A 27240-nucleotide genomic window follows, 5' to 3' on the forward strand; every position below is an offset into this window, starting at 1 on the left:
TTTTGATTTTTGTGAATCTAACACCTATTTTTGTTCTTATATTTTTTCAGATCTAACCTTCTCATGCCTTTTTTTACAGGTTTAACCCCAGAAGTCTATTTTATTTTGAGTTTTCTCAACCGAACAACTCATTTTCTTATATTTTGTGAGATCTAACTTTTTCATGCGTTTTTTTTTACAGGTTTTAACCCAGAAGTCGAATTTATTTTGAGTTTTCTCAACCGAACAACTCATCTTCTTCTTATATTTTCTGATATCTAACTTTTTGATGCGTTTTTTATAGGTTTAAAACCAGAAGTCAATTTTATTTAGAGTTTTCTCAACCGAACAACTCATTGCTTCTTATTTTTTGTCAGATCTATCTTTTTCATTCGTTTTTCAGAGGTTTAAACCCAGAAGTCGTATTTATTTTGATTTTTCTCAAGCAAGCATCTCATTTTCTTCTTATATTTTGTCAGATCTAACTTTTTCATGCGTTTTTTTACAGGTAAGAACCCAGAAGTCGATTTTATTTCGAGTTTCTCAAGTGAACAACTCATTTTCTTCTTATATTTTGTCATATCTAACTTTTTCATGCGCTTTTTTACAGGTAAGAACATATAAATCGATTTTATTTTGAGTTTTCTAAAGCGAACAACTCATTTTCTTCTTATTTTTTGTCAGATCTATCTTTTTCATGCGTTTTTTTACAGGTTTAAACCTAGAAGTCGTTTTTATTTTGATTTTTCTCAAGCGAACATCTATTTTTTTCTTCTTATATTTTGTCAGATCTAACTTTTTCATGCATTTTTTTACAGGTTTAAACCCAGAAGTCAATTTTATTTTGAGTTTTCTCAACTGAACAACTCATTTTCTTCTTATATTTTGTCAGATCTAACTATTTGTTTCGTTTTTGTACAGGACTAATATGGTTCACTGCGACATATGGTTTTATTACGCAGATTTCGTTTTCATTTTGACATTTCTCAAGCGAACAACTCATATTCTTCTTTTATTTTCTCAGATCTAACTTTTTTTTCCGATGATGGTATTTTCTAGGGTTGCTACATGTCTAATATGGTTCATTGCGACAGATTTAACATCAGGTTTATACAAACTTTTTATCTAACTATTTTTGGCGTTTATGTACTTTGATCTAACTGTTTCTTATATTTTTCTTCTGTTTACATGCTTCAAATCAAGATTTCAAACTGATTCAAGAGTCTTTTTCGCTGTACAACTTAACTGGTAAGTAATTTGTATCAAAATCTACCTTTTTATTTACCAATTTATCTGTATTTTTCCACCTTTTACAAGCAACCCGTTCATCTTCTTCATTCTTCTACCTTCAACTCTCTTGGTGTCATTTTTTTTTTTTGTTCATGGTATTTTATTAATAATGCATTCTATCAGTAGATCTCTTTATTGTTACCCGATTTACGTTTTTATTTGGACATTTTTCAAAGAGTTCATCATACGCTATATTTTTTCAAAGTTCTACACCAAAAAGAGTTAATCTAACTATTTTTTCTGTTTATCTACCTTGATCTAACTGTTTTTCTTCTGGATACAGGCTTCAAATCAAGATTTCAAAGTCATGCACGAGTCTTTTTCGCTGTACAACTTAATTGGTAAGTAATTTGTATCAAAATACATTTTTCTTTACCAATTTATCTATATTTTTCCACCTACAAGCAAATCCTTCATCTTCTTCATTTTTCTACCTTAAACTCTGTTTGTGTCATTTTTTTTCGTTAATGGTATTTTTTAATAATGCACTGTATCACCAAATCTCTTTATTTTTACCCAATTTTTGTTTTTATTCGGACATTTTTCAAAGAGTTCTTAACATTTTTCCAATCACCGTTTACTCCATCAAAACCATTTCGTTTACAAAACGTTTTGTATTCCAACCCTTTCAAATACTGTTTCGAACTTTTTCCAAATCAACCTGTCAATCAGTATTCAAACGCATTAAATTTCGCACTGCTCGAGATAATGATGAATAAACTGCTCCATCATCTGCCACTGCTCCATCATCTGCCACACGTTATAATTATTAAACTTTATTCTATTCCAATATTAAATACCACTTCCTGAAAAAAATCAACATTAGTAAATTACATTAAATAATTCTTCTTATACTTTTACGACGCTTCATAATTCTTTTTTTTTTAACGTATTATTTTTTAATTCATATTTATTAATCTGTACTTTTACCAGTTCAGACTGTCCAGTATGTACAGATACTTCCAACAACTATGACTTCTCCTATTCTTTATATATATATATATATATATATATATATATATATATATATATATATATATATATATATATTCCCTATGTTTACCAATTCAAAGTCAGACATCTGATTTTTCTACTGTTACCCATTTTCTTCTCTCACAATTTTACTTCATCACCAACCTATGCTCCTGCAATGGAATCCATGCCCACACCACAATCCATACTTTCTTCAAAAATGGTTAGCATATTCATTTCTATGTTTTTGAAAGACCAGGTATATTTTTTGATTCAAACTCATTTATTTTTGTTATTTATATTTATTTATTTATTTATTATTAACTTGCTAATCTTTTAAGGACTTTGGACACGTCGACCGAGTGTTCATAATACGCTATTGGAAGGACCTTGCTGCTAAATGGATTGTTGTTGATTACCAAAGTAATGTTCACCATGTTGCTTACAACATGGATATTCACACTCCAATGATTATCCAAGGCTGGAACCAACTAAGATCTTTCTATGGAGATCATCAACTCTCTGCAAAGGATCACCCTTAATTGTTTTTTGAAGTTGAAAGTGAAAGAACAAGCAGAGATATCAAAATTCTTTATCCATTTTTTTGGTATTAAAGTTGAAAATTTTGTATGTAATTTTGTTTGAACTTCTTATATATATATATATATATATATATATATATATATATATATATATATATATATATCAATATATAAGAAGATTTCAATTCGACTCTTATTTTGTATGCAGTTATTATATATCTCAATATAAAAGTTTTATTTTATTCTCTTTTATTATATGTATTTTCCTTTTTTGTAAAGGTTTTGTTCAACTTTATTTTAGTCAATATAAATTATTTTTAATTAGAAATTGAATTAATTAACATTAATTACCATTCCATATAAATTGGAAATTTAAACGTCAGTGAAATACAATAACTATTACTTATTAATTATTATTATTAAAATAATATAAGTTATAAAATAATTAAAATATTTTTCACCATTTTCATACTCAGAAGAATTTAAGATCATTTTTTATGGAAAAATAAATTTAAAATGACCGTTTAAAAAACTTTTTGTATTCCAACGCCTTCAAAAAGTTGTTCGAATTATCTCCAAATCATGTCAATCAGTATTCAAATGCATTAAATTTCGCACTGCTCGAGATAATGATGACAACGTGTCAATCAGTATTCAAATGCATTAAATTTCGCACTGCTCGAGATAATGATGACTAAACTGCTATATCATCTGCTACACGTTTTAATTATTAAATGTTTTCATATTCCAATATTAAATACTAAATCGCCAACCAAGGAGCGTTTCATTTTTTTAAATTTCTCTTCATTATGGTTTTCACTTCTCAAGATAAAATTAATTGCACTGTCCAGAGTTATCAACACTTCTCAAGACGATAATCCGGATTGATTACCGGTACCTCTCTTCACACTCAACGAACGTCGCTGCTACGTCTACAATTTACAACTTATCTTCTTTCAAGGATACTCATATAGGGTCATATGTGTAGATCAGATTTTCGATTTTCATACATGTATTGGAATATACAACATTCATGTATTATAGTAAGATAGTGTCATGTCCCAAAAAAACATAATTGGTGATCTTCATAATTAATGTTTTGGAGCAGTAAGTATCATAAGATGACATTTTAGGAACCTTTACAAAGTTTTTTAGAGAAAGTAACTATTGTTTTTAAAATAAATTAAACTAAAAATGGTAATACAATAAATTAATTAGGATTTGGTGTGGAATTTACAAAATATTACACGATATTTATTGAAATGTTTCGTAGTTTTGAGAGTGAATACTTTCAAATATAATTTTCATGTTATTTGATACAATAATATTTACTATTTAAGAATTATAATAGTGAAGTAAATGGAAATCATAAGTTACGATTTATTTTTAAAATAAATGCAAATCGAGGTAAAATCTAAATTTTCTAAATTTTTCAACAAACAAAATTGAAATAAAGCTCATGCTTCAATAAATATTTATTAAAGTTTAATAAGTTAAATCCATGAATGAAATATATTTGTTTGTTTCCTCATTCCGGTCCCACGTCTTAAAAATTTCAGAATACAAAAAATATTTATAAATTTAAAATTAAACGAATACATAATGATAACTACCAAATATTTTTATATAAATATTAATAGTTTCTCCTTTTCTATAGACAAAATTAGTTATTTTTTTAATTTTTGTTTTAAAAATAATATTACATATTACACTTTTTTGAATCTAATTAATTAATAATTTCTTATTAATAAAAAGTGCAAATAAAATTATTTACTTTAAATACATTTATTTACCAAATTAAAAATTAATTTTTATTTGGCTTGCTAGATATGCTTTTAATACTTTTCAAAAAATACTTTTCATCTTCCAGAAATTAAAAGATGCTTAGGAGAATAAAAACAATTTTTCAGTTTCTTTCAACACTACTTTCAAGATAAAAATTTGTCTCTTCCAACACATTTTTATAATCAATTAGCATTAATTATGAAGAAACCAACAACTTTTTTAGTGTCTCAATACAATGTTATATTTGAATTTATTGTATTATAATTTTAAATGGAAAATATTTTAAAAAATCTACATACCTTCTTGAAAAACTTTTATACGGGGTCCAAAAATCTTCTCACATTCCCATAGAGTAAAAGTCATTTTGAATGACCAAAATCTCTAATAATATATAATCTAATATATAATTATATACAATTGCAAAGCTAACAATACTGTTTTGAGTTCTAATGTGCATTGTCCCAAAATATACATCATTGGTGGTCTTCATAATTAATATTTTCAAGTAAATATGATAAAATAACAACTTTAGAAACTTTTACAAAGTTTCTTGGAGAAGGTAGCTAATTTTTATAAAATAAATCTAATTAAAGAACGTAATATAATAAATTAAATAGGATTTTGTGTGGAATTTACGGATATTACATGACTGAAATGTTTTGTAGAATCGAGAGTGAATACTTTAAAATATAATATTAAATCTTATTTGATAAGATAATATTTACTATTTCAGAATTTTTATAGTGAAGTAAATGCAAATCATAAACTACATTTTATTTTTATAATAAATACAAATTATAAAGGCATAATCCAAGTTTTTAAATTTTTTAACAAACAAAATTAAAATAAAGTTCTGACTCCATGAATTTGTCTCATTAATGATAACATAGACTTTTAAAAAGTTCAAAGTAGAAGAAGGATTTATAACTAACAAATATTTTTTATATAAGTATTAATATTTTCTCCTCTTCTACAGAAAAATTATGTATTTTATTAATTTATTTTAAAAATAGTCATTACATATTACACTTTTCTTAAAATCTGATCAGTTAATAGTTTCTTAAAATTACTTACCTGAAATATATTTAATTACCAAATTAAAAATTAAGATTTTGTTTTTTTTACCTAGCTTACTGAAAAATATATTTATATTTTTCAAAATCTACTTTTCATCTTCCAAAAATATAAAGATGTTAAGAATTAAAACAATTTTCCAGTTTTTTCCAACACTACTTCCAAGCTATATTTTTTCAACCTCTTAAAGAACTTTTCAGTTTCTTCCAACCTACTTCCAAGATATATTTATTTTTACGGCTTCTCAAAGATGAATGTCTTTGTCATTAAATAACATTAAATTTAGAAACCAACAACTTTTTGTGTTTCTCATTGCAATGCTATATATGAATTTATTGTATTAAAATTTTAAATGGAAAATATTTTAAAAATCTACCTACCTTTTTAAGAGAGCTTTATACAGTTTTCAAAAATCTTCTTAAATTTTAACTTAACTTATTGAATAAACTTTATAAATCAACACTTACGTCTTTCAATATAAATGTCAAAAATATACAGAATAAATGGAAAACTTTTCGTCTTCCAAGAATTTTTCATTTTGAATTATGACTATTTATTATGAACAACAACAATCATGATTTGTGGGACTCAATGAATCATGAAGTATCAATCAAACACATAATTAGAGTTTAAGACATTCACGAAAAATATTATTTATCAATTTTAAGTATATAAAAAATATAAAAATTTTATATCATCACATCATGTTGTTTTTTGAGATGTTATATGCTTCTTTATTTATCGCTAATGATTAATACAAAATGCAAAATCTTCTTCTATTAATGTGCTTGAAAACCGATTGATCTAATATTACTTATTATGGTTGTATTCTTAACTTTATATCAATTATGGTTTTAAAATATTGCATTGGAAACCAAAATCTTCTTCTATTAACGTGTTTGAAAACTGATTGATCTAATAATACTGATCATGGTTGTATTCTTAACTTTATATCAATTTATGATTAAATTTAAATATTAATTTAAGAATAAATTTATATTTATGTAGGATTAATGTAATATTATCATTTTATATTTTTATATAATATTACATTACATTGAATTTACATTGGAAACTATTTTTTTTCATTTAATGTCCTTCGAAACTGAACTTTTCTTATAGTTGATTTTTGTAAACATCAAGCAGTAGATAATATTAGGTAATATATTCCTTCTGTGTGTTTTTAGAATAAATTTCAAAATTAATTCATTGAAAATAATATCGTTTTTAAGTTGTGAAAAATTAATCATAATACATATAATAATATTAATAAATTTTGGATTCAAATTTGAAATCGTAACGGACAGTAAAAGAAATAGAATGTGATAAAAAAATTAAATTTAACATTTAAAATGAAAAATATATACAAAAAGTTAATTTTTGTAATAAATATTTTAATATTTCTGATAAAAATATATAAATTCATAAAATTTGATGACCCATAATGATATAATAATATATTATAAAATATAATAATATGTAACAATGTAAATATAAAATATAATAATATTAATATAATTAAAATATAAGGTAAAAATTATAAATTATAAATTTTTTAAACTTTTAAAGATATGGAAATAATTAAATATTTCTATTTCAATATTATTGCAAGATTAAAATTCATATATTGTGAAAATTGGAATTCGAAGTATATACAGTAACATTTTCTCTAAAAGCAATTACCAAACTGAAATTTTAGAATGAAAGTGGTACTATTTGACTAATTAAACAAAAAATATACCAATAAAATTTAAATTTTAACATTAAAAAAATTGTAAAATAGTGTAGGTTTTTCAATAGATTCTTATAATGTCTCTAAACAACTTTCAAATATTTTTAACTTATAAGAAAGGTTCGTATTTTATATATTATCAAAATCTGAAAAATGATAAATTAAATTTTTTTAATGGAAATACATTAATATTCACAATTAAAAACAATAAAAGTTAAAAATATGATATAGAAAATAAACAAGTAATATAATATTTAAGAACAAAAGATCTATGGTTCTTAATAATATAATAATATATTAACATATTAGTCCTAATATAATAATAGTAGTAAAAATAATTAAAATATAGTGTAAAATAATAAATAAATAATTGTAAAATTTAAATATGAATTTTTAAATATTTTTAAATATTTTTCACATATTTTTTGACATTTTACACAAACTTAAACAATAATTTAAAAAATAATTTTTATAACATGGACATTGGTATATCATTACAAGTTAAAATTATACATTCTTAAAATTTTTAAAGATATAAAAATCACTAATAATGTCGATTTCAATATTTTTTTTTCTAAATTAGGATATATATTGTCAAATTTGAAATTCAAAATATATAGTAATAAAGTTTGAATTTAAATTCTAAATTTTAAAAGCTATGAAATATGGGAGCAAAGTTAAAATTTGAAATTCAAAATCCAAAAAAAATTGTAAAAAAAGGACTCCAACAGAAGAGTCTATCAACATCTAACCTTTGTATTTTTGCATAGTGTACTATTTATATTTGTCTACATAGTCTACATTTTGTAAGTTTTGATTGTTTACTATTTATATTTTGTTTGCAGTCTAACATTTGTATCTTTAAAGAATCTACTATTTATAATTAGGTGTAATTAGTCGGATAATACTCACTTTTGTTTGGATATGTCAGTTTCATACCCACTTTTACAAAGGTGTCAATTGGGTCCTAACTTTGGAAAATATGTCTCAATCAGGTCCCTTTGAGAAAAAAATATTAACGTCATTAATGGTATCGATATTTAAAATGACTTACAAGATTGAAAAGAACCTAATTGAGACATTTTTTCAAAAGTTGGGATTAGATTGAGACATTTTTAAAAGTGAGTACCAAACTGACACATCTAAAGAGAGTGAGTACTATCTGACTAATTAAACATTACATTTATATGCACGATCTATCATTTGTAGCTTTATATCGCTTGCTCTTCACATTTTTTGTATCGTCTAATGTTTGTATCTTTATTAAGTCTACTCAATAATTTCTATATCGTCCATCATTTTTATTATTAGAGAAACAATTATTATATTTTTCTACATTTTTTACTCAATATTTCATTCAAAATTAAATTTAATTTCTTAATTTTAATTATCTAAATCTTAATATATTATTTAAAATAATTATATATAATATATTTTATTAAAAATATATATAAATAACTTAAATACATTCTTATTATAAAATCAATTAAAATATTATTATTGAATTTTATAAAATAAAATTTATATTAAATTTAATTATATTTTTATCATTTCAAATTAATTTAATAAATATACCGTAATTTTTAATTTTAAAATTCGATATCCCCGTGCGTTGCACGGGTAGAAATACTAGTTAAAGTATAATTTAGAATGTAAAAGCGAATTTTAAAATTTAGTTTCTTGTTTTAAAGAGAATAACAATGTGATATTTTAAAATTTTATAATACATTTTTTCTTGTTTTAACATTTCTAGAAAGTAACTCCTACGCAGTTTTATGTTTTCAGGGTCGAGTAGTAATATTTAGAACATGAAAAATGAAAAAGCTGTCCCAAAAAGTAATATAGGAAAAGAAGTTGTCTACCCTAAATACATTTTGAATTGTAACAGACTATTGTGGAAAAATACTTTCAAAGTCTTTTTTTTTACATTTTTTAATGTATTTTCAAAAGCATAATTTTGTTTTCCTAGTACTTTGAATAATACTTTTCAAAAGCACGATGATGTTTCATACAGACTGATCATTAATAAACACAAAATTATGTTTGGAAACGTATTTATAAAGAAACGCCTATAAACAAAGATTTATGAAGAAATAAGATATGACTTTGCAAAAACGAAAATTAGGTAGTAATTGAAGAAGAGAAACAAACTTCATTTTAATTCATCTTTATACTAATATAAGCTTTGTCGCAAGAAGAAGGAAAACATAAATGGTAGCATGTGATATGCGCATGAGTTCGTGAAGAGTGTCTTGAAAAGAAAACGAAAACTAAGAATCAGTATGACATTGAGTACGTTTATTAAAAAGAGAGTGTAAATAGCAGAAACCAAGAAAAGTAAATAAAAGAACTTGCACGACAGATAATAACGACCAAGATGTCCATAAAACTCAAAGCAAAACTTTAGTGGGCTTCTATGATTTAAAGAATAGGTCATTGCTTCCTGCACCTCCATTTTTTTTCTGCTCTTCTAAAAAATCTATAAACTTCATTTTACATTTTTCTTTTCATCAACAACAAGGGGGAAATTTGGAGTAACCTGAAATCGCATGTTGCTGCCATTTCCGATGGCCTTCAGTCGGAGATACATTGTCACCAACGACTAAGTTTATGGAGGTCTCGCTTGCATTTCCGATCTAGTCTTGTTAAACGCCAAAGAATAGGAGAGACTTTTTTTTCGAGAAAAGTTACACAATTTTTAGTTAATTTTACTTAATTTTTAACTAAATATTTATTTATTTTTAAAATTTTTAAGTTAATTATTTAACACATAAAAATTAATTAAAGTTACGCAATTTGTTTGAAAAAAAAAATCACTAAATCCATCCTCATATAACGGCAAAAACAATCACTTGCGAAAAATAAAATTAAGAAAGAAAGCTTTACTTATACTATTGTTGAGACTGGGAAAATTTTAAATAAAATTAGAAAAATCACATATACTTAGTTGAAATTTTTAACGAAAATAATAATTGTACATTCACAAAATTCATAAAATTATAATCAATAAAATAATATATGATTTGTATTAATAATTTGAAATCCCAATTGAATATCGGATTTGATTGTTCTCTAAAAGAAATTTTCATAACTTAGATTGAATAATATGATTTTTTTTTTTTGAAACTCTTAAAAATCTTAGCTTAATATCATAAAGAAAATAAACGATAAAATAAGCTTTTAAAGTCTGAACTAAATACATCCTTATAGAGTATATAGAGTATAACCTACATAAACCATATAAAATAATTAATAGGAAATTCAGTTGTAGAGTTAGTGTAAGAGGCAATGAACCAATTCTGTGGCGCAATTTATACTAAATCCGTCTTTGGTGTTATTATTTGATCCCTTGTCTCGAACGTTGACTTGACCACCCGTGAGGAAGCTGCACCAGCAGTTCAGCACCCACCCGTATTATTCAAAGCATGTTGTTGGAAACGGTTCGTTACAATATTTTTGTGTCATTATTGCGCTCCTTCTTTTTCCATCTCTCCCCATTATTTTACGCCTTTCAATAAACAAATATGGCACCTTAGGAATGTGAATAGAAGAAGACACTGCAACAGATACAGAGAAATATAGGCGTGGAAACAACAAACTCCTCTCCCATCCTCTTAAGTCAAGTCTCTTTACCCATTTCTTACCACTTTTTTCAATCAAAATACACCCACTCCTATCTACAAAATCTCATGTACTTTCCCTTCCTCATCATCCACAAAACTCACCACTCACCCATCAAACACAAAACCATGTCAATTTTCAATCTTTCTTCCACTTTTCCCAAATGAAAAATACCCTACCTTCATATCTATTTTGCTATGATCACTACACAAAAATACCCGCTTTTCTTGTTCACCTTAGTAGTGGGTGAATTAATATCTTTCATTCCATTAACCAGTGCCCAATTGCAGCATCACGAGTGCCGCCAAACATGCGGTTCCTCCGATCCGTTTCCTTACCCTTTCGGATTCTCCTCCGGATGCTTAATCCGTTTGAATTGCACCGCCGGCAGAGCCTCCGTCGGAGAATTCCCCATCCAAAAGGTCACCATATACAGCATCATCGTCACCATCGAAGCTCAGTGCAGTCGTCCGTTCGACACGTTTCGCCAACTCTTCAGCCACAAATACGCTCCCACTTCGCGAAACGTGATTCTGTTAGATAACTGTACCGGAACGCCCTTGCCCTGTTCCATTCCGGGGAATCTGATTCGGACCCACTTCGAATCCGTGGGATGCAGCGACCCAGCAGCGGACAATTTAACTTGCTACTTCGAGAACAAAACGAGCGGTTTCTTGAATCGCCGAGAATTGGATCCTACCGGGTGCAAGTACTTTACGTCATCTCTTTCATTCCCAGATGTTACAAGCGTCTCCGGTGAGCCTCTGTCTTTGGAAGTAAATACAATCGAACTTGGATGGTGGGTCCAGGGAGATCGATGTCCGTGTTCTGATCACGCCAATTGTACCACGCTTCAATCCCCGGTTGACGGAAAGCAAGGTTTCCGCTGTGCCTGCCGCGACGGCTTCGTCGGCGACGGGTTTTTGGCCGGAACAGGTTGCCGGAAAGGTTAGTTCCGTTTTCCTTATTTTTGTTTTACATCCATTATTCCCTTTTAGTTTGTTGGTTCAGCTTCTTCTGCTATAGATTAATCCGTTAGATTAGATATTCATGATTCAACCTTGCTCTGTACTCATCCTCTTCGTATAAGATGGCGTCATCATCAAATTCAAAACAAATATAGCGTGGCAATAACCAAATAATAACAACATTCTTTTTCGGACTAGAATAGTATTCGTGATTCGTAAGTTAATGCTTCACCTCCAATAAAAAACCAATGCTAGGACAGAGGTTTAATTTAAGCTAACTTTTTCTTCTTGTCCTTTGAATTTTAACTCAAGCTTTAACAATTTAAATTCTTTTCCGCCCTTTACTCTTACGCTGACATAAAGCGATCACGGACTCTCGTTTCTGTTTGCTGGAAATAACTCCGTGATGAAAATGACTTGCTTTATGTATAAAAAAAACATGTTTTCAAATAGATTGCTGGTAGTTTTATTGTGTGCTGTGTGTCTCGCTCTCTCTATATCTTACTAATACTTTATTATGAATACTTTAAATGAGGTTTAATAATAGCTTTTTTAAATAAGCACATTTATGGAATTTTATCGAGAATAAAAAATATAGCATCGTATCTTAAAATTACAATTTTTTCGGGGTAAACACATATTTGCAAATTTTGAAATACATATTCTATACTACTTTATTGTATAGAAATACTAAAATAAAACTATGATTGTCACGTTATTTTCTGAGTTGGTATAGTGTCACATGGGTGATAAGGGAAGAATTTGAAGTCCGGTTACGTACAAACACATAACAAACAATACGATTTTTCTTTTAGTAAATACAAAAAGAAAGTGCGAATAAGTATGAAAGGTGACATGAATTAAGACAATAACTGTAAATTGCTAATGACGAGATTACCCCTGGGAAAGATAGACATAAAGGAAGTAGGACCCAATTTTTGATAAAGAAAAAAGGGAAAGAAATAGTGGAGCTCAAACATGCGTGTCACTTAATTTATTGGAGCAGCTATGATTACGGGGCAATTTAAGTCAACTAGACTAATCAATGAGGCCATGGTCAAATTTTATAAGAGTTTTAATAATAAAATAACATTGTTTCATCTAGAAAATAATAAATAATATTATATTATATTAAAAAATATAGAGTTGTAAGTTATTTAGATTTTCTATATTTTTTATTAAAAATTAATTTTTAATAATAACGTGACACGATAGAAATTATAAATTATATTTTTAATACATAATACAATTTTTGTAAATTACTTTTATTTTATGAGATTATCCTACTTTTTTACATTTCATTTTTGTCTTTATATGAAAATTGGAAGAGTCCTGTGGCGCAAGAAAAGGAAATTTCACCTAAAAATCTGTCTTTTCGGATAGATTATTTGTTCTTTTCAATTATTAGCTTAAATAGTAGTAGTGTATTTTAATAAAGGATAATAGTTTCTTTGAATGTTCTCCGTTCAATTAATATTATTCAATGCATTAAATTCATATGATCTAATGAATATTTTAAAATTATGAATATAGAATTTTATGCCACTATCTTATCGCGGACTAATATTCTTATTTCTAGAATGAAAGAGGCTTAATTTTATAGTAAAACTAAATTTCCTGTATATTTTATACATAATGCATAAAAGGGTAAACATATTTAATTTATTGCATTAAATAGTAAAAGTATTTTATATTTTAATGTAATAAGTAAAGAAGTAAACAGAAAATATAGCAGGAAATGGAAAATATTGAGTGATTTCTTCGTAGACAAAAATTAATCATTTTTAAATATTTTGAAATCATCCTTAAATAATTATACCAACAAAACTAAAAATAAAAAAAATATTAAACTATTCATAAATTTAAGATATTATACTTATTTTGCAATTCCTCCCTCGTTTATCTGACAATAAGTAATAAAAATGTATCTATAACAATAAGTTAAAAGTTAATAGGTATTTCTAAAGTTATTATACCTATTTTTAAATTTTATCATAATTTTAGTTTATATATATATATATATATATATACCTTTCACTCCACGGCACCAATCGTTCCAACTATGATTGTTAAAATTTTCCGATAATCTCGCCGCGTGACCGTAGTCCGACAAGTCATGAACAAATGATAACAATAAAATATTGTTGTCAAAAAAAGTAATAAAATAAGCAGCAAGAAATGACTTGCAAACAATTAAACTTTTTTAACTTTTTATTACTCCAACGTTTCTTTTTTCAAAAATTATATAAATAGAAAATAAAGAGGAAGTTTGAAGTTTGAAGTTTGAAGTTTGACATTAATACGCCAGACATAGACTTGTCCATTATTGAGCCGAAAATTCAGATATTACGCCATCAAGATCAATTTATGGATGCAGATCCTAATAATTCACACTTTCCTTTGCATTCTCTTTGAATGACATTTATTTTATTGTATTTTCTTATTAGATTGTTGGTTTGTTTTTTCTTTCTATCTCTTCTTTTATTGTATATATCCCCTTAATTGGTTTGAAGCCTCTCATTCAAGTATCCATTTTTTTTCTACTAGAAGATGTTCATCAATTTTTTTTTTACTGCGATAAAACCTGTAGATACTTGTTCTAATATTTTTGTAATTAAAAAGTTAATGACATATTTCTTGTATACTGTACGACACATTCTTGACGGGGAAAAATCCCTTTATACTAGTTGGTGTTAAACGAAATTAACTAAAGAACAAAGGTTGAGCAGTTAGAGGATTTTGGGTGAATCCTTATCTGATCTTTCATTTGAATTTGGGTATTTAAACAGCCTCGTCATGCAACCCAGCGAAGTATTTATCTGGCCGATGTGGAGGAACAACCAGATTCATTGTCTTAATCGGAGGTAACCTCTCCTTATTCCATGTTTCCAAAATGCTTAGGATCAGGAACTGTGATCAACCACGCACGTATTAGCTTCAGACCAAATTAACTTATACTTAATCATCGACCGAAACATGCAGGATTTGTCGTAGGCGTTTCACTGATTATTACTGCGTGTTCACTGTGCTGTTTCTTCCGCCGGCGCACCAAATTGAGAGTCACAAAGAGCACAAAAAGACGATTAACCGAAGCCACCGGAAACAATGGTGTTCCTATCTATCCCTACAAAGACATTGAGAGAGCCACGAATAGTTTCTCAGAGAAACAACGGTTGGGAACTGGGGCGTACGGCACGGTTTATGCAGGGAAATTGTACAGCGACGAATGGGTTGCCATCAAAAGAATAAAACACAGAGACACTGACAGTATTGAACAGGTAATGAACGAGATCAAGCTCCTGTCCTCTGTGAGCCACACCAACTTGGTTCGCTTGTTGGGTTGCTCCATTGAATACGGAGAACAAATCCTTGTGTACGAGTTCATGCCCAACGGAACACTGAGTCAGCATTTGCAGAAGGAGAGAGGCCAAGGTCTTCCTTGGTCTGTTCGACTCACCATTGCCACTGAAACCGCACAAGCCATCGCACATCTTCATTCTGCCATTAATCCCCCCATTTACCACCGAGACATCAAATCCAGCAACATACTTTTGGACCACAATTTCAGGTACTAACTAGCACCTTCACATGAACGTTTGTTACATCCTAAGTAATCGATGCATACAATGATGTGGTGTTATTCATTTTCCTTCATAAATTAAAACGTTTGATTTCACTGATTTTTTTGTCTCAGGTCAAAAGTGGCAGACTTTGGTCTTTCTAGACTTGGAATGACCGAAATATCGCACATTTCAACTGCCCCACAGGGAACTCCTGGGTATGTGGATCCACAATACCATCAAGATTTTCACCTCTCTGACAAGAGCGATGTTTATAGTTTTGGTGTTGTTCTTGTTGAGATCATATCTGGGCTAAAAGTGGTAGACTTTTCACGTCCTCCTAATGAAGTGAACTTGGCTTCTCTTGCAGCAGATAGGATTGGAAAAGGGCTTTTGGATGAGATTATAGACCCATTCCTTGAACCCGAAGCAAGAAGTGACGCTCGAACCCTTTCCGCCATACACAAGGTGGCTGAGTTGGCATTTAGATGCCTAGCGTTCCATAGGGACATGAGACCTTCGATGACGGAAGTGGCTTGTGAGTTGGAGCAACTCAGGTTGAGTCAATGGACAACATTGGGAGACAACAATGGTGCAACCTCAACGGAGTTGTCCTCTTGCTCTTCCTCCTCCAATGAAAGTGAGAAACCACTGAGTACCACAGCGAAGAACGTTGGAGAAAAGGGTAAAGGGTACCTTAAGATTCAAACTAGGCCTATTACTTTAAAATCATTACAAAGGCCTAATAGTAATTCACCAGTCTCAGTGCAAGACCAAGAGTTATGGCTTAGTGAACAGAGTTCTCCTTCATCAAATAGTTTTCCAAGCAAGTCATTTGATTGAGACAAGATATATAGTTCTTTATTTCATCCAATAGTTTGCTTGTATATCATTTTAGAATTACCTCAAAGGAGGCAAACAAAGTTAAACAATCATGAATTCGTGTCTCACTAAAGTGGGAAGGACATGTTTTTTTCACAGGGATAAAATCCTTTGGGTTATGAAACGATGTTTTAGGATAAGTGGAGTTTATGCAAGAAATTAGCCAAATCCTATTTTTTATGCCTCCAATCTCTACTTGATTCCCTACTTGGAAGTAGCACAACCTATAACCCAAAATCTAGCCTAGTCGAATTTAGATTTCTATCTAGACCTCAATATCATTGATCAGTCTTCGGCAGGAGATACAGGCCTTCTCTTTAGAAAGCATTTGGTGGTGACCCTTTAATTGTGAGTGATCAACTGTTTTTTTTTTAAATAAAAAATCGAATAAAATAAAATAAAAAAAGTTATGGAAACTATACAATTGGAGAGTGATGCAAAAGAGGATAGCTTTAAAGAATAATTTGTATCATGGAATGATAGATGTAAGAAGTATGACTTGTTATATGTGAAATAAGTGAGAAAATATAGTTCATAGAATGTAAATTAAATGGGTTGAAATTTGTATTGTATAAAACTTTAATTTGGATTACAACAACCGAAAAACAAAGAAAATATAATGTGTACATGTGTTTGGGTAGTTATGGTTTGAAATAGATGGAGAAAAAAAAATCATTTTCAGGTCAAACGAGATAAATAAAGAGAGATTTTTTGTTTCGCTCAATTAAATATTTAAACATGAATAACAAATAAAATTTCCGAAGCAAAATTATTATATTATATTATGATGGTGTTTTTAAATCCAATCCAAAAAAGTCGTATATTGATCTAGAGATGAGAACTTTTGTTTGTGGTTAATATATACAAGTATAGTCAGGACAAAAGCTAGAAAAAAAAAGATAGAACCTTGTAAGCCATACTAAATGATTTAAGAACAAATAATAACTCTCATGATGTCTTTAGAAATCAAAGATCATGTTTTGTAAGACATCTTTCAATAACAATTGAAATTGGAAGACACTAAAACTAAAACTGAATAGATCTATGTTTGTAAGATTATAGAGACAATTACCCTTTTCTATTTATGTCTTATATGTATTAAGCAACCTCTATGTTTTTATTTTGAATTATTGTTTTGTTTGTAAAAAAGTTGGAATACTCTGTGTACTCCTTTTAATCAATCAATTATTTATTGAATAAATAAAAATATTATCTTTTCATAGTTTGTAAAAAAGGCCTTATTGGCAAGAAACTCGAGCTAACAAGTAAAAATTAATTTTTAGTTTCTTACTGCAAAATTTAAATTTTTAAGAATAGGAAATAACTTATTTCAAATTGTTAGTTTAACTTGCATACTATCTTGAAGAATGGGAAGCAACATAAAATAAGGTTAGGAATGATCAAAATCTCTCTATTCTGTAGTTAAAAGGTAGTTAAAAATTAAATTCAGAATAGAAACTTCAAAAATAAATTAAAACTGATTGATAATTTTCAGTTAGTTTTAAATTCCTTCTAGTTAAGTCAAAAGTTGTTGGTAAACAAGTTTTAAGAATTTAAATTTATTTAAAACTCATGGCCTCACGGAAGACAGGAATATATTCGTGGAAATAAAAAAAAAATAGCATGTAAAATGGATTTAATCAACAGAATTTTTTAATGTGTAATGAAATACATAAAAGTGCTAAATACATTAAAAAAAATAGTATTATATAGTATTGAATAAAAGTATTCATAAATTTATTATTTTAAAATTTTAGTTTTAAATTTATATTCTAATTATTTAAATAAAGTTATTTATATTTATTATGCGAGGGTATAAAAATATTTAGCTATAAAATGGTAACAGATATGTTTTGTAAGTTGCGTAACCTGAATTAATTATTGTCGAAAAAATAAAGTTTTTGACGAGGTCCAACCAGATATATCCCAAGAATATTATCTGTTGTAGAATAAGAATATTTTGTCAAATAACATTTTTTTTCTTGAAGAGATATTGATGCATGAATTAGTTTTGTTAGTGAGTTTAATATAAAAGTTTTACAAAATTAATAGTCAGGTCATCATAAGTATCAATATCCGTTTTTTAATCTCAGTTTTTTCTCATGAAGCTATTTTTACCCTTCTTGAATATCCTTTAATAATGAGACAAATATTTTATTTTGATGAAGCGACATATATAGGGAGAGATAAATACAAGATTGAATGAAATATGAGTGATGGGAATTGAAGGTGAATATAATAGAAAAGATATCGTTACTTGGTGGAAGAATGAAAATTTTATTTCCAATTACTTGCAAAATGAATAATAAAATAAATAAATTATATAAAATTATATAAATTTTACTTTAAGATTCCTAAATATATATAAAGGAAAATCATATAACAATGATTATAGTAAATCATAAAAAAAAAAAAAAGTCAATAGTACTGTGTTCTTTTTTGAGAATTTACTGAATGGGAAGAGAGATTAAAAAAAACCGTTTAAACAAAAAACATAGATATTTATAATATTGAAAAATAACAATGATAGTTTATAAAAGAAAAATATTATTAAAAGAAATAAATAAGTAACATGCAAATAGTTTTGTTTAAAAAATATATTCCACGATAAAATCACATTATATAAATACTATATTTTTGTAAAAATGTAAAAAAGGTTATTATTTAAAAATAAACGATACTATATAAGCTAATTGCAAGCTATTTTGATGTTAACCGATTTCATGCTAATGAATTGAAAATTTTAACCTCTAAACTTTCAGCAAATTAGCTTTTTTATTCATTCTTTCGTTTAACTTTTTATTTTATTTTTAATTACGTAATAAAATCATAACATTAATATATTTAATTAAAAAAATGCTGTGAAAATATTTTCATAAACATACCATTACCAGTCAGATAATTATAATCACCTCCAATAGTGAAATAAATTAAAAAAAGAAATTGAATAAAGATAACCTGTGATGGAGAGAAATTTTTATATTATTAAATATAAAATTAATTTGCTAAAAAATTATTTAATGATTTCTATATTATTTAATATGAATACTGTATTAGTCATTTTCATTATAAATAATATTGTATAGAGTTGTAAATTTAATTTGAATCTTATTGCATTATATTCTTTTAAATCGAAATAGTGATATAATATTCATATTTTTAATATAATTTAAAATAACTACATTAATATTATTTTATTACTTAATTATGTTTATGTATGCGCTAACATTACCTTTAACTTTCTTTATAAAAATATAATTTTGGTCTCTAAAGTATTAAGTAAAATTTAAAATAATCTAAGATCAAAAAAATTGTATATGTTTTGTTTATATACACTTTTAAAAATATTTTTTTTATCTTTATTTTGTCAATATCGTTAAAAAAAATCGTGACAAATAATATGTTACATGTTATTTAATTTTATATAAAATAAAATAATTACATCGACCAAAATCCACATTATTCTTAATTAATTAAGAAATAATAATAAAATAAAAGATCTAACATACGGAGGTGTGTACAGTAAATATGTATATGTATGAAATAAATGGTTTCATTCCAAAAAAACAATATAATAAAATAAGACTGTATTAATAATAATTAAGTTAAAATTTCATTTAATATTATATTTAAGTATGAACTTTATATTTATATTTATTAATTATATCTTAAACCACTTTCTTAAAGACAGTGATTAACATTTTTCTTTAACTTTTTGCATATTATCAACGGGTTATTCTCGATGAATTTGATATCGATGAATTTTCTTATTATCGACTTATAGTAACCATCAGGTAATATGCAAAAGATACAAAGAATTTCTCCATTATTTAGTTTGAGATATTTTGTTTTGTGGCAAATAATGAGATAAGATATTATACACTAAGGCCCACTTTCCTCAACATTTTGAACTGCCGACACCTTCTACAACTCTTTTCCTTACAATCTAGACTTTCAAACCTCAGCATTACAATGTACTAAAGATATATAAAAAGAACTTTCAACCATAAACTTTCTCTAATCAAATAAGATAATTTGTGAAAGAAAGAAAGTACCTGTATAAATGGTATTCGTAAATATTTTATTATTATTGAAGTTTATAAGATCGGTACATAAACATTACTAGTAATTTCTAGTAACTATATTATCAGTATTTTATTAATATATGTTGATAATTTTTAATATTATAACAAAATAATGAATTAAAGTAAAAACATTAAAAATTAAATAAATTGGTTGGTATTTTATTTGTATTCACTTTTACATTATAGAAATAAATAATTGAAATAAAAATATTTGATAGAATCAAATAATTTAATATTTTATTAATAGTAACGCTTTATACGATGATAAGAAAAACAATTAAAATAAAAGAAAATGAAATAATAAATCAAACTAATTAATTTAATTTTTTTATATTTTGTTAGTTAATTTATTTTAACTTTTTATTTTGAAATATAGGTTTTTTATTTGTTATATTTTAGAATATTTATTTTATTTTAACTTATAATTCATTTTAAATTTAATTAATATTTTAAAAACCATATTCATATCAAATTATTTTTACAAATTTATTTTAAAAAATATTTTTATATGTATTAATATATAAAATATTATTTGTCTACTTCAATCAAGTACAAAGTTTTCATTAGGTGTTTTTTTTTTTTCATTAATCTCTCTACCTGAAATAAAATAATTATATTTTTCAACTTCTTTATCTTTTTTGTCCTTTTCCATTTTCCATTGTTTCCTCAATCTAAGATAAACGAGTTTTAGATTATTTCTAGATTAAAAAAATCTTCTTGCCAGCAATATCGGGTTTATTAATTTTAGGATTAAATATGTTTTTGTCCTTTAATCTTCAGTTAATTTTAAAATTAGTACATTTCAAAATTTTGAACCAATTTAATCCTTCATTTTTCAAAATATATGGATTTAATCTTTTTAATCAAATTTTATTAAGTTTATTTGACATTTCAAGCACTTTTCATAATAGTATTTGACTTAACATTAAAGTAAAAATGTGTCAAACAATATAAACAACTCAAATACAATCCTAAAATGCGTGCGAAACCTCAAATAAACATAACAAAATTTGATTAAAATGACTAAATCCAAGTTTTTCGAAAGATTAAGGACTAAATTGATCCAAAGTTTTGAAATAGACTAATTCCAAAATTCACCGAAAGTTAAGGGACAAAAAACATATTTAATCCTTAATTTTATAACTATAACATATTTCCAATGCTGATATTTGAATCTTGTTTTTAAAAGCTTTTAAATTACGTTAGAATGTCCTTATTTTTCTTTTTTATTTCCAACCAAAATAAATGGGTGTTAATATTTTAACATAAAAAACATTGTTATTATATTAAAATAATAATATTTTAATTTTGAATTTAAAACTTTAATACTTATAATATTATTAGTTTAGGTTGTTGGTTTTGTCTCGTAGCATCGAATTCGGTGGCGGATTTTCATATCAAATTTAGGAGTCAAAATAAAATGTTAAATATATTTTTAGTTTATGAATTTTGAAATAAAATTAAAATATATTATTGTTTAAAATTTTGATATATTTTAATTTAAACTCTAAAAATGAATGGATATAATCCTTTTACTTAATTATGTTAATTTTTTTTTATGTGTCAAACATATTTTTTTATCATATATTAAAATTTGTAAGATAGTATAAACAACTTAAATATATACTTTAAAATAATTGGATTTAAAAAACTATATTTATTTATTTTTAACATTTAGAGACCAAACTATATTAACATTTCAAATACAGACGAATTTTAATTCCACCTCAAACTTAAAAATTAAAAATTTATTAACACAAAAAATATATTAAAACTTTTAAAAATATTAAATACTTTATATATATATATATATATATATATATATATATTACATGCATTAAAAAAAAGGAAAATGATATTTTAACTCATTTTTTTTTTCACTACTTCAATTATTATTAGATATTTTTTTAGTGATGTAATATAATGATCTAATGATGATTGAAAAAATGAATTAAAAATGAATAAAAAAGTGAGTTAAAATATGATTGTGAAAAAAAAATTAGGATGGACCATGGTCCCTAAACCTATACTGAGATTCGCCTCGGTCGAATAAATAGTTAAGTACACTTGTGCTTCTTTTACGTAGCGAAATATCAGTGCCCCGTGAATAAATAGTGGCACGGCTTGTTACTTGAGATTCTCTCTACTCTACCCCACTTTTTATGGTTTAAAACGTTATCTAAACCTTATGAAAACTTAACTTTCAGACACGTGTCACCAGCTTATGGACCCCTCCTCCTCCTTCCCTGCATTTTCATTGGTGTCTAACCCTTCTTATAGATATTTTGACAATATTTAAAAAAATATTTAATCATTTCAATAATACTTTCTCGATCATTCAATAATAAAGAAATATTATTTTTATACCCCACTATCAAACTTTAAAATCCTACTTACATGTCAAATCTTCACACCTCGTATCAATAACGGCCTCCAAACATCATCCGTATAACGAAATATTCAAAGATAATAAAATAGATTCATATTCAGTAACATTCTACATTATTTAAAAAAATTACTCTAGAATATAATTTTGATATTTTTTAGCTTTATTTCCTAAGAAATAAATTCATATACTTACAAGTATCGAAGTACTTAACTCTTCTTGGAACTGTAGGTTTCTCTCGTTTAAAATTATATATATTGTATCAAAGTTAAATCCAAGTGAGGATTATCTTAAAAAATAGGGAAATCATTATAATTATTCCGATAACCACACATTTGATGACAAAATTATGTAAATAAACTTAATTTATATAACAAAATTTGATTAAAATGACTAAATTCACGTAGTTCGAAAAATGAAGGACTAAATTTGTCTAAAATTTCGAAATGACCTAATTTCAAATTTCACTAATGATTAAGGGACAAAAAGATATTTAACTTTAAATTTTATAATGATATTTTTATTAAACATTTTAATAATATTAAGTTTGTTTAAATTTATATTTTATATTGAATTTTGCTTATATTTTGTTTTAAAATTTTAAAATATTTATTTTAACTTGTTACAAAATTGTTTTAAATAATTTATGTACAAATTTTAGAGTTGGTTTAAAAATAATAATTTTATAAATTTAAATACAAAATTTTAAAATAATTTTGTAAAAAGTTAAAATAAAAATATTTAAAATTTTAAAATAAATTAAAAGAGTTTAATGTAAAATTTAAATTTAAATAAACTTAATATTATTAAAAATATGTCATAAAAAAATTACTTATAATAAAAATACCATTATGATATTTATATAATAGAAGGATGAAATTGAAAATTAAAAACAAAGGATTGAAATGTAATCAAAATAACAAATATATGGACCAAATTGAAATTCAGATAATGACTTGACACATGTCACCTTACTGACTTGACACGTGACACAATATTGACGTGACATGTGACATGAATTATTAAAAATAAAATAAAATTAAAAAAAAATAAGGAGTTGACATGTGATATATCCTTAACATTGTTAGCACCATACTAACACAATAGACTTAATTGTTATACATTTTAAAAAAATATAAACCTAATTGAGACTAAAAAAATCTTAAAACTTATTTAAAATTAAAAAAAACGTAGAACAATAAAATATTTTAACTAATAAAAAAAAATGAGATTCATAATATTTTGTCCTATGTTTTGGAAATGAGAAAGATAGGTGGACAACTTTCCTATCCAGCTCGAGAGACATGATACCTACCAGGCTAGACAACCTTCTAATCTGAACAAAAACACTGACAAATTGGGCAAAACCGTCTCTATCAGTTGGTAACGTGTAATATCCAATTATAGTTTAACAAAAAATAATAATAAATTTTGACAAATTAACTATTTAGGTGCAAAAATACTAATTGATTATTTTATTTTGATTAAAAAATAAAAAATTAATTTATCTTAATTTTATTTATAAAAAATTGTCAAATTTATTAAATTTCTTTTTCTCTAAGCATAGTTTTCCAACGAATATGAAAAATCAGGTTCAAAAGGAATTTATTCATTCTCAACTACAATAAAGAAGAGATAAAACCTCGCGTGTGCAGAGAGCGAATAAAAATAAAAGTAAGGATAATAATACTTTCATGCCATAATATTTTTTTCTTTTTACATTTACTTGAGAGTATCTTTTACTATCCTTAAGTTTTTCTTTAGAAATACTTGAAGATTCTGAAAGTGTGAAATAAGTTTTTTTTTTTCTTGAAAAATATCCAAAGTTACTGTTTTCAGAGAGCTGGAAGTAACCAAAGATAGACAGAAAAATGAAAGCATAATTTGTTAAAACCTGTTACAGTGAGATAGATTAAACGAGAGAGATAACGAAATGAAGAGGAGGAATAGTGTGTATAATGAAGAGCCCTAAGAGGTTGCTTTCTTGAGGGAGGTTATGTTAACGGAAACACCCAACGGCGAGGATCCAATCTCAACTTCAAAAGAATCATAACGAAGAAATAGCTCCACAACCAGAAGCCGAGAAAACAGCACCACAAAATCCTTCCCTGCACACTGTTTGTTCCCAAGGCTCGTGCTCTCCGTCTCAGGACCATTCGACCAAACCACGTATTTCAGCAGCTTCTCTCCCTCCCCCACGAACCTATCACCCACATACTCCTCTGCATTCTCAAATATCTTCGGATCCTTAGTCGCAAACGGCTGAAACCCAAACAGCATCTCCCCTCTCTTCACCGAAAACGAATTCTCGTGACTCTCGATCACCAAGTCCTTCTTCGCCCTACCGTACTGCAGCGGCACCGGCGGTTCAATGCGCAACGCCTCGTACACCGCCGACTTCACCAGCGGCATCGCTTCCAACGCCGCCATCGTCACCTTCCCGCCGTTAGCCTTGACGGCGGCCCTCACCTCCTCCGCCAGCTGAGCTTGAAATTTCAAGCCCGCTCCTGCAATCCACTTCAGTATGGCGGGGAACAGAATTTTCATTCCGCCAAAGGAGTTAAAGCAGGTGGCGAATATGAGGTTGTGGCAGGCTTCTTCTTTGGAGATACCGAGACGCGACGCTTCGTCAAACACATCCCCAGCAGCGGACTCGTAGAAGAAATCGTAGAGCTTCTGGTAGTCGCTCTTTATCAAAAAAGGAGGGAGGGGGATGGTGTGGAGAGTGGGATCTTCAATGAATTTGGGAAGGCCCAATGACAAAAGCGGGCCAAGCTGGAAGAAAACCCATTTTTGTATTATAGAAGGTCCGTCGCTTCCGAGTTTTGTGTCGGGGGGGTTGATGCCAAAAAGCGCGCGAGCCAGGAAGTTAAACGCTGCTTGGTCATTGGGGTCTCCAAAAGCAGCTTTTCCCTTGTCCGCCAGCTCTTTCTCGAGGGTTTCGAACATGGCTGTGTAGGTTGAATGGAACTCGGGAATGACGTGGCTGCTTCGGTGTTTGAGAAGGAAGAAGATGAAGCGTTTCAGTGTTTCGTGTTTGGGTTCGGAGGGGTCGATGTAGGAGAGGATTCGGTAACCGCCGGTTAGTTCGAGGGAAGGCATGTAGGTGCCGGTGAAGAGGTCACGTTTTTCTACTTTTGTCATGTCGAAGAGGACGGGGAAGCTTTTGGCATCGAGCAAAACGATGACTCTTGGGTCGGAGCTGTTGAAGGGGCCGGGTGGCATGTTGACGCGGAAGACGGTGGAGTTGTACTTCTGGGCGCGGGATCGGAAGAAGACGTCGCGGCCTTGGTTGTAGAAATAGTCGAGCCGGTCGCTGATGGGTCCTACGAAAGGGAGACCGTAGTCTCCCGGAATTTCGCGCAGCGGGAGCTTGGCCGTCTCCGACGCCGGCAACGACGTCGTTTCAGAGACTGAAGCTTTGGTTGTAAAAGCACGCATGGAGGAGGAGCTCTTCCACTTGCAGGCTCTTATCTTTGACGAGGATTGCAGGTGCACCAATAGAGAAGATACAGTTAAACTTGATGCCATTTTACACTTCAAAATCACCCTTCTAATGCAGAACAGAAAGCTTGTTAAGAAGGGTTTTAATATGAGAATTGTAGTGCTGGGGATGACTACTATCAACTTTTTGGCCTCCTATTTATGGACTTAAATGATACGTGAGGGACTTGTCTCTTAATATTTCAGACACTTTTTTTCTTTTCTTGGAATCCTTTAAAAACTCGTGTGAAAACGGGTTATTGTCTAATTATATACACTATTATATTATATATGCATTAATTATAATTTAAATAATCCGAAAATGATTTTAATTCTAAAACATTATGATTAAATAATTAATGAATTTTACATCGATAAGTGGCAAAACATGTTTATACAATTATGCAACTATATTAAACGAAATTGAATATATTTTGTATTTAAAGATAAATTGAAGTGTATTTATCCACAGCCGACTGACCTGTGTACAAAACATAAAGGCATGCAAAACGTGGGAAAAAAAGTTTGTGGAGATAAATGATGATTAAAAGAAAAGAGGAAGGTGTGTGTACAAAGAGAGTTATTGTTTGTTATTTATAAAGCTTATTTTCCCATAAAAATGGAGAGATATGCTGGATTTTGAGGACAATGACGGTTTCATAGGCATACTTGTGAAAGCTAGTGATAAAAATCAATAATACTTCTTGTCTAAAATGATTTATTTTGTTAATATATATATATATATATATATATATATATGATTTTAAAAAAATTATGAAAAATAAATCTTTAAAATATGAATTTATATAATAAACTCGATTTTAAAGTATAATTTATATCATTTCAATTTTAGATGTCTAAATAAAAAAAGTAAGAATATA

At 27.6% G+C, this 27240-nt stretch overlaps 2 protein-coding genes across 2 annotated transcripts; one reads left to right on the top strand and one right to left on the bottom strand.

The window, feature by feature from the left end:
* Positions 1-10833: 10833 nt before the first annotated feature.
* On the top strand, positions 10834-16585 carry LOC114163147 (wall-associated receptor kinase-like 14). Its single transcript, XM_028047272.1, has 4 exons — positions 10834-11943; positions 14753-14827; positions 14946-15531; positions 15658-16585. The coding sequence occupies exons 1-4, from the start codon at positions 11193-11195 to the stop codon at positions 16364-16366; spliced, it is 2121 nt and encodes a 706-aa protein (XP_027903073.1). The 5' UTR covers positions 10834-11192; the 3' UTR covers positions 16367-16585.
* Positions 16586-24726: 8141 nt separating this feature from the next.
* On the bottom strand, positions 24727-26515 carry LOC114162110 (allene oxide synthase 1, chloroplastic-like). Its single transcript, XM_028045887.1, has one exon. It carries the CDS (start codon positions 26405-26407, stop codon positions 24845-24847), a length of 1563 nt encoding a protein of 520 aa, XP_027901688.1. The 5' UTR covers positions 26408-26515; the 3' UTR covers positions 24727-24844.
* Between the last annotated feature and the right edge of the window lie 725 nt (positions 26516-27240).

Source organism: Vigna unguiculata, chromosome 9, assembly GCF_004118075.2.
Source record: "Vigna unguiculata cultivar IT97K-499-35 chromosome 9, ASM411807v1, whole genome shotgun sequence".
In the NCBI taxonomy this organism is placed as follows: Eukaryota; Viridiplantae; Streptophyta; class Magnoliopsida; order Fabales; family Fabaceae; genus Vigna; species Vigna unguiculata.

Bases quoted from the DNA above. Each gene is read 5' to 3' on its own strand.
- LOC114163147 (XM_028047272.1), top strand. From the start codon at position 11,193: ATGATCACTACACAAAAATACCCGCTTTTCTTGTTCACCTTAGTAGTG. The intron at 11,944-14,752 runs GTTAGTTCCGTT...GTATTTAAACAG, and splicing joins CGGAACAGGTTGCCGGAAAG to CCTCGTCATGCAACCCAGCG. The intron at 15,532-15,657 runs GTACTAACTAGC...TTTTTGTCTCAG, and splicing joins CTTTTGGACCACAATTTCAG to GTCAAAAGTGGCAGACTTTG.
- LOC114162110 (XM_028045887.1), bottom strand. From the start codon at position 26,407: ATGGCATCAAGTTTAACTGTATCTTCTCTATTGGTGCACCTGCAATCC.